Here is a 9,228-nt window from a genome sequence, read left to right on the forward strand (position 1 = left end):
ATAAAAATATTAGTCAATATAAAATAATTTAATCCGCTAAAAAAAATGCATACAGATATGTTGACATAAGATACTTTGTTCTTTGTAGCTGTTAGCGCACAACACTTCGGTTATTAAACAAATGGTTCGAAATTTGGAGGTGCATGAGCACATGGCGTACACTTTATTAAAAGAAGCTGGCATTCCTACCCCGCCTTTCTGGGTGGCAAAGACATCCGATGAAGCTGCCACTCTAGCCAAGAATCTGAATACGAAGGATCTCGTGCTGAAAGCACAAGTTCTGGCTGGAGGTAGAGCGAAGGGACAGTTTAAGAATAGCAATGTTAGCGGTGTCGTAATGTGCAATACGTGAGTACGTGACGGAGCCCGTGAATTCATAGTAGAAAGAAACGAGAGGCTGTAATCTCTTTCATTGCAGAATCGAACAGGTAAAAGAATTGGCAGATAATATGATTAACAAGGAGCTTGTGACTAAACAGACGGGAGCAGCTGGAAAGATATGCAATTCTGTGATGGTAACAACGCGTATGTTTCCACGTAAAGAGTATTATATGGCAGTGATGTTGGAACGTGCCTTCGATGTAAGTATGAGTATATATAGTCCTATATTATTTTATAAGTTAATAAAGTATTAAGTATTTTACTCATTCCGTATATTAGTGATTTATATTATTAGACATTATCATATTTTTTACGATTTATTGACCTCCAAGGATTAGCTTTGTATTATATTATGACTCATTTGTTATTAATTGTAGAAATATCTAAAGAAAATATTCTATAAAAATTAACTATAAAATGGGTTTAATTCACCCGTCGCTTATAATTGTAAGTTACTATCGCTCTTCCATCCAGAAACAATTCAATCTAAACGCTATACGTTTATGTTTCACAAGGGGCCTGTAATAATCGTTTCCCAGCAAGGCGGAGTAAACATTGAAGACGTCGCTGCTGCGAATCCCGAAGCTATAGCATATATACCGATCGATGTGAAGAAAGGTTTAACACCCGAGCAAGCGAACAGCGTCGCCGATAAACTGGGACTCACGGGGAACAGCAAGGAGATCGCGTCGCTCGTCGCCTCCAATCTCTATGACTTGTTCGTCGAGAAGGACGCCCTGCTGCTCGAGATCAATCCGTTCGCAGAAGACATCTGTGGCGAATGTACGCTGCAACGAATGAGATAAGATACGAGAAAAAAGAAAACATAATAAGTTTTTCAATAATAAGACTAAATAATGTTACATTCTGCGTCTTATTACCGCAGATTACGCTCTGGATTGCAAATGCAAATTTGACGACAGTGCCGATTTTCGGCAGAAGGAGCTGTTCAACCTGAAAGACACAACCCAGATGGACCCGAAAGAGGTCGTGGCGGAGAAGCACAACTTGAATTACATAGCTCTCGACGGAAATATTGGCTGCATGGTGAACGGAGCCGGACTGGCGATGGCCACTATGGATATCATAAAACTCTGCGGCGGTATGCCGGCAAATTTTTTGGACGTCGGCGGCACCGCTACAGTCGAGACAGTGACGGAAGGCTTCAAGATACTATCTTCGGACCCAAATGTAATTAGAAAAATCGAGAGTTAAAATGATATAAAAAAATTGATATATCAATGACCTTGCAGGTGGAAGCTATTTTGGTGAATATTTTCGGCGGCATAATGAGATGTGATATAATCGCACAAGGGATCATAGACGCTACGAAACAGTTGAATTTGAACGTACCCATAATCACGCGATTACAGGTGATTATCTTTAAGTTACATATATTAGCCTTGTAACATTTTTTAAACCGCTTATTTCTTTGTAGGGTACTAATGTCGATAAAGCTAAACAATTGATATTGGATGCTAAGCTAAAAGTAATTCCCGTGGACGATTTTGCTCAAGCAGCTGAGACATCTGTCAAGTTAGCATCGATGATGAATATTGCGAAAACTTCGGATTTAGATCTCACTTTTAGTATTAAAAATACCAAAAAATAATTCTAAAAATAAATAAAAAACTGAGACCTTTGAAAGAGTTTGTCAAATATTTTGTATTTACATATTGACGAAATATATCTTTTTATACACATATAAAACGCGTGTATATTATTATTACATACGAATGAGATAAGATGCTGATGATTCATAGATCGAAATCCATAGTCCGTTCTTAATCTCAAGACAATCTCGAACAATATCTTAAGATGCTAATATAGCTCTAATTGATTCATGACATTTCAAGCACTAGCTTAAGAGATCATCTCGAATCTTAGGCAATGTCTATGGATTCATAGTTTTTAGGAATATTAAAATAATTTAATTATACTTTCTCGCGAATGTGTGTGTGTATAAAGTATCCTCCTTTTTTTTGAAAATTATAATTTTTTAAATTGTTTCAAATCGTTCAAACTTTGTATAGTATTTTTTATTCTCACATTATTCCAAAGCAATATATATTGCTTTATTCCAAGTGATTCTCTAATAAAATTTTTAAACATTTACAGTTGATCCCCTTTTTAAAAAAAAAATCAATTTCTTACATCTATAGATATGAGATTGTTGATAGATAGATTTCTAGTTGTTCAAAACATTGTTCTAAAAAGAATTCTATATATCAAATGAAAAAAAAATTTTTTTTAACTGGTTCTTTTTTTTTCACAAAAATTAAACAATTTCTTATCGCTATAAATTATTCCAATTGTCCCACAAACATTCCAAAAGAGTAATTCCGTAAGTTAAACCAGAAATTTGAAAAAAAGAAAACATTTTTCGACAAACTGATTCTTGGATCAAAAGTAAACATACACTTTTTTTCGTGTTTCAGTCGAGAACTTTTTGTTCCAAGGCTTTAAAAATTTGTCATACGACAAAAACGCACAAATAAAATAGCACCTTTCATACCGTGTCGTTTACTGAAAAGCACACAAAGGCAGAAAGACGTTAGTGTCGACTTATATCACACTACGGAAAGAACCCAGTGTGACTCGGTGTGATTTTCGTGTAAGGTGAGGTTCTGCGTGATGTGTTGCGCGTAGGAAACGTCAAACCTGGGTGGGGGCCATGAGGGGCGAAGGCGGTAAACTGTAAACTGCTTCTGGCAGACCACCACACTGAACACTCCCAGTTGTAGACCTCAGTGCCACAGTCCACGGCTGTCGCTCAGGCAAAGATGGCTACCATGTTGTCGCGGGCGATCTTACTCGCGGAAAGTCTCGGTCGACTGAGCAGTCCCAAGGTATGTCGTCAAGCCGATGGGTTTTTCCGCATTCACGTTAATCGCGTGGCTTTAGCACGTTCGTACGAATGTGTCCCGGGTGAATCCCGGGATTGATACGGATCGGCTGAAAAGGAGAGAAAAAGAAGGATAAGCGAGTGCGAGCAAGACAGAGCGAAGGTCGCCGATCGCCATATCGGACAGCTGTAGTCTGCTAAATCGAGCGCCAGGGTCGTGAGCGATTTGAAGTCGAGCCCTGAGAATCTCGTCAATAGAATTTTCTCTCCCCTCCCCTCGCCACCCTCCTGATAAATCGGCGTGACAGTTACGCAACCGATCAGGGAACCGCCTCTCGCGTCTTTCCATCGATGTTCTCGTCGTTCGTTTTCGCGTTCTATCGAATTACTGCATGCTCGCTCGCGTGAGGGAATAAATACTTGTCAAATAGTCACTTACTACGCGTCGGCCTCGACAATTGTCCTCGATAGCTTTTTGTTTCTCATCGAACGAGTCGAATAGAACGACACGGATTCAATTTGAATTGAAACGAAAGAACAATCGATACTTTCGTGATACCTCCTCCCCCTACCTCGCGCACGATCGATTAAAATCCTCGCTTCTTCTCTTTTTCTCTCTCGCTGGAACATAAATTTATTTTCAGCGATGAGACACGATCTTGACTTGCGACAACGACGCATGTGTTTTGGTTGTCAAAGTCATCGACGAGCAAATTAATTAGGGATAGAAATTTTCAGTTAAAAAGCCGATAGTATGTTTTTTTTATGTCATGGAATTTTCCCAGCTTCGTTCTTATTATGATGATTTATCTGATCAGAATATCAATATTTTCGTAAATTATGAATTAAAATTCCATGAAAAACTAGATTTGTTTAAGCATTTATTAAGTTAATCAATAACTATTTTTGTTGATCAATAACGTATGTTGTTTAACTCTTTGAAGGACATTTTTTTTCTAAACAAATTATTAAAATCATAGGTCATCTGTGGATTTTCGGGATCGTTGATTACGATTCTTATCAGAATTACAAAATAAATAATAAATAATAGACTTATAAAAGATCAATTTTCCAAAATTTCAGAAATTTTTTTCGGAAAACCTAACAAGCAGAAAATTCTGAAAAATATATATATTATAGTTTCTCGAATTTATTCTGAAAAAAAAACGAGTTTTTTTTTACATTAATTAATTGTTTATAACAAAATTGTAAATAAATAAATTAACGTAATTTTTCATGAAAGTTGCATAACTTAGATCCCTAAGAGTCTAAAAAGTACTCATATGTGCATACAAATTAGATCAGAAATATGAAAAAAACTAAGAACAAAAAGGTGGGACGTATGTGTGTTTAATACAAACATAGAAACAATTCTCAATACACTTTATTGTCTATTTGGTAAAATATGTATTGGGCATTTTACTTTCCGAATTATTTTACATTTATATATATTCAGATCAGATCAGTGTACAACGAATTTATGCACCAGTTCACTCTAGTGCATTCAAATTCGCCATAACACTAGAATATGCACCCCGATAGAACAATGGATTTTTATTAAATTATATGTCCGTTATTTTGCCTAAAATATGTAATTTGCGATTATGCTAGTACATTTACAAAAACAGATGTAGAAATTCTGATTTCTTCTAAAATATGGATATTTGCTTAATTAATTTCGATGTAAATATTTCAGCAAAACAATATGGTGGAAAATTTACCAAATTGTTAGAAAAAAATTGTTCGACAATTGAAAAAAATATTTTTTAGCTGTATTTTAGAAATATAAATACAAACATACTCATAAAAATGCATAATTATAAATATTTTAGCCTAAAATATTATAATTTTGATATAACTACATTAAACATTTTTAAGTCAAACGGCTTTTCAGATGCACTGATACATCTCCGATTTTTCAGAAGTGTTCGTCAAACATTTTAAAATAATCAGATAACGTAGCTTGATTTGTTTCTTCAATATGCTGTCGACGTTTATTTATGTTCTTGAAAAAAAGTGAATTGAAAAAAATATCTACACTTTACATTAGATTTATCTAATTTTTGACAAATATCATTTTGAAATTTTATTCTGACGAAACTGTTGCTGTTATGGTAAATTATCGTAATCTAATTATTGCAAAATTGTTGTCATAATGCTATTATTGTGCAATGTTTTTATAATTGACTTATCAAGCTAAGTATCTAAGTATTATGTATTATGTATTATTTCAGTCTTTAAAAAGATTTTTTTTTAAAGTTGATTAGAAAGATATTTATGATTAATATGAAGTTTGTATTAATTGCCTCAAAATTGCGATTTACATATAAAAGATCTGCCAAAAATATTTTTTAATTATGTTATTTAAACATAAAAGTTTCAGGTCGCTGAATATAATAATCTATTAAAGCTGATAACTTAATTTAAATTGAAAATTGAATGTGAAAAATTCTTATACAAATGAATTATTCTAAAAATTTGAACGTTTTTTAAATTTTTATTTTCACCATTGATGACCGATCATATTGATCATTTTGAATTTATTGACTTTAACACGATATTAGTACTTACACCAATAGAGTTTATATTGATGATGTTTCGATAGATGCTGTTAGTACTGAAAATCTGTAGTTCACATTATTATATATTACTATATATTTCAAGTATTGGTAGAGTATAGTATTGTATTATATGTATATTATTGCTTTTTGATGCAATAAATCTTCTCCAACACGTCATAATAACATGCTAATTATAAAACAGTCCATTTTACAACTTTAACTTTGCAAATTTTTCGAAATTATGATACTATTATTGTTATAGAGCAATTTCTCAAATAGCACACTAGTTAACAAAGCGTTAAAAAACATAAGCGACTATTTTTTAGCTTTTTTAGCGCTTTGTTAATGTTTTGTAAGCACTGTGTACTACTTGGGTTGGTAACGGAATTATGTTTAGTGCCCGAACTGAGATTGTACCAAAAAAATTAATTTTTTGTTGAATAATGTAATCAATTACTTCAAAGTTTTAAATGCAATTGATAGATGCAACAGGAAATAACAAGCGATATTAATTAATATTTTGAGAACATTAGCTGTCTGTTTAGAACTTATTTGTGTTCAAAGATTGTTGAAGAATCTGTATTTAAAGAACGTTAAAGGAATGTCATTTTAAACTGTTATACAATTCACTTTATTGCAGATGAAGTGTCATTGCCAAAACACATGTAAAAGCTGTATGTAGGTGATGAACATGTGCGTAGCTTATTGCCATTCAGCCTTCAAGTGTAGATTTATATTTAACTGTTACATGATTTATGACTGACAAACCAATTTGCATATACTTTAACCTATGCATATTTTATCTTCTTGATATCAATACGTCGTGTAATTTTTATTTACATTTCTTTCTTCATCCTGATCAATGTGCAAAGTGTATACAAAGTAAACTTTGGCATGCATTATTATCAATAATAATGACGCTAGAGTTGGGAGTATCTACTGCGTATGATTCAAAATACAAGAGTTTATCACTGTACTTTTTTGTCACACCCTTTTTTAGATATTGGCGTGCAATACTAGCTTGGTCAAACAACCGACTAGGAATTTGAACGTTCATGAACACATTAGCTACAGTTTACTCAATGAAGCTGGCGTGCCGACACCTAAATTCGGCGTCGCCAAAACTCCTGGCGAAGCAGCTAAACTCGCTGCCGATTTGAAGACAAAGGATATCGTCTTGAAGGCCCAAGTCCTCGCTGGTGGCAGAGGAAAAGGACACTTCAAAGGAACGAGTGTTAGCGGAGTGAAGATGTGTGAAACGTAATTACAGCCCTTTTGATTAGATTGCATGCGACATGTACTCTAGATGTGTTGCAAAATACTGTAGCTTATTATCATTGCTTATAGTCCAGAAGAAGCTAAGTCGTTGGCGGGTCAAATGCTCGGCAAATTACTGATTACAAAACAGACTGGCGAAGGTGGCAGAATATGCAACGCTGTGATGGTCACTCAGCGCATGTTTCCCCGTAAAGAGTACTATCTTGCTGTCATGATGGAAAGAGCCTTTGGTGTAAGTTTTTAAAATAATGAAAAGCGCATTTGAAAAGTTATTACATTAAATTTCTAATGGATATTTTTCATTCCCAGGGTCCTGTCATAATAGCTTCCAGTCAAGGTGGGGTAAACATCGAAGAAGTCGCAGCGACAAATCCTAGCGCTATCATGTATGAACCTATCGACATCAATAAGGGAATTACGAAGGAACAGGCGGAACGTATAGTAGTCAAGCTTGGCCTCGATAACGTGAAGGACTACATTTCCAATATAATTATAAATCTTTATCAAATGTTTCTCAAGAAAGACGCTCTTCTTTTGGAAGTGAATCCTCTTGCCGAGGACATAAACGGGAATTGTAAATTTTTGTCTCTCTTAATATTTTATAAATGCTTAATTTACACGAATCTTCCTACATATTTTCTTTTACAGACTTTGCTCTGGATTGCAAGTGCCGGTTCGACGACAATGCCGAGTACAGGCAAAAGGAACTCTTTAATTTGAGAGACTGGACTCAGGAGGATTCTAAAGAAGTCGAAGCTGCGAAATTTGACTTAAATTACATCGCGCTCGATGGCAACATAGGTTGTATGGTGAATGGAGCTGGTTTAGCCATGGCTACGATGGACATTATAAAATTGCACGGTGGCGAGCCGGCTAATTTTCTCGACGTTGGCGGTGGTGCGTCGACTTCGGCGGTGAAGGAAGCATTTAAGATTATCACTTCTGATCCACGAGTGAGTGTATGAAATTATGATTGAGTCTCTATGATTTAACTGAATTTACATGCATTCTTTTTTTCTATCAGGTTCATGCTCTCTTAGTTAATATCTTCGGCGGCATCATGAGATGCGACGTTATAGCAGAAGGTATTATCGCCGCGACTAAAGAATTAAGCTTAAAAATTCCCGTCGTTGTAAGATTGCAGGTACGACATGCACTTTGTTTTATAAATAATTATTATGATGATTACAATTGCTTATGGAATTACACAAAGATATTTTTTTTCTTTACTTTTTAGGGTACTAATGTGGACGAAGCTAAGGCTCTGATCGCGAATGCGGGTTTAAAAATTGTACCAATCGACGATCTCGACGAGGCCGCCCGGGTGGCAGTAAAATTATCAACCATTGTTAAATTAGCTCAATCTGAAAATCTCAGTGTAAACTTCGAAATACCTGCAATTTCATAGGTAGCAAAAAAATAATTGATAATATATTACTAAGACTATTTTTGCCGAGAATATGTACTCAATTGTTAAAAGATTTCAGGAATGTCTGAAAGTAATAATTACAGTAATAACTTTATATGCGTAATGTATTCTCGTCAAAGAGTAATATTTTACAGTTCGATTTTTTGCGTAACTTTACAGAAAGAGAAAAAAATAAAAAGTAGAATAGTTTTGAACAAGTCTGTGACATACAAAAGTGATACGACTGGAAGACTGGAAGATAAAATATATAAAACAAAATAATGTATTTTTTTATGTGTGTGTATACATACATATATATATATATATATAAAAAATATATATATATATATGGTAATCTTCCTCTTTAATACAGTCGCGAACATTTGTAATACACAGAATTGTACAACATTACTCATGACAACGCGTAATTTATCAGCGCTTACTCCTACAGCGCAGAGTTCTATGAGATCCAGTATTAAGGAGATTAAGTTATATATATGTAATATACTATCTATTTGCAAGCAACTGTTGCCCATGGAAATGTGCTTTAGAGTGTTCAAAACCATCGACAAGATATTAGACATTAAAATAGATTATCAACTTTTTGAGACACTAATATAAATATTAGCTTATAATGCGGTGTTAAATTTATTATTTATTATTATGCCAATGTTTCATAAATAAGTGTACAAATTTACAACTCAATTTTGACAAAACTACTATCTTTTTACGATCCGCATGAATAATCGTGCAGT

At 34.2% G+C, this 9,228-nt stretch overlaps 1 protein-coding gene across 1 annotated transcript in view; it reads left to right on the forward strand.

The window, feature by feature from the left end:
- The window catches only part of LOC108754175, an 11,217-nt gene extending 1,989 nt beyond the window's left edge, over nt 1–9,228 (forward strand). Inside the window, 13 exon segments of the mRNA XM_018496297.1 lie at nt 89–348; nt 419–581; nt 897–1,164; nt 1,268–1,543; nt 1,635–1,717; nt 1,820–1,970; nt 3,133–3,230; nt 6,788–7,047; nt 7,135–7,297; nt 7,375–7,639; nt 7,714–8,018; nt 8,090–8,209; nt 8,303–9,228. Of these exon segments, the coding sequence (XP_018351799.1) occupies nt 89–348; nt 419–581; nt 897–1,164; nt 1,268–1,543; nt 1,635–1,717; nt 1,820–1,970; nt 3,133–3,230; nt 6,788–7,047; nt 7,135–7,297; nt 7,375–7,639; nt 7,714–8,018; nt 8,090–8,209; nt 8,303–8,473 (2,583 nt within the window). The 3' untranslated portion in view covers nt 8,474–9,228.

Source organism: Trachymyrmex septentrionalis, unplaced genomic scaffold (assembly GCF_001594115.1).
Source record: "Trachymyrmex septentrionalis isolate Tsep2-gDNA-1 unplaced genomic scaffold, Tsep1.0 scaffold78, whole genome shotgun sequence".
Taxonomy (NCBI): domain Eukaryota; kingdom Metazoa; phylum Arthropoda; class Insecta; order Hymenoptera; family Formicidae; genus Trachymyrmex; species Trachymyrmex septentrionalis.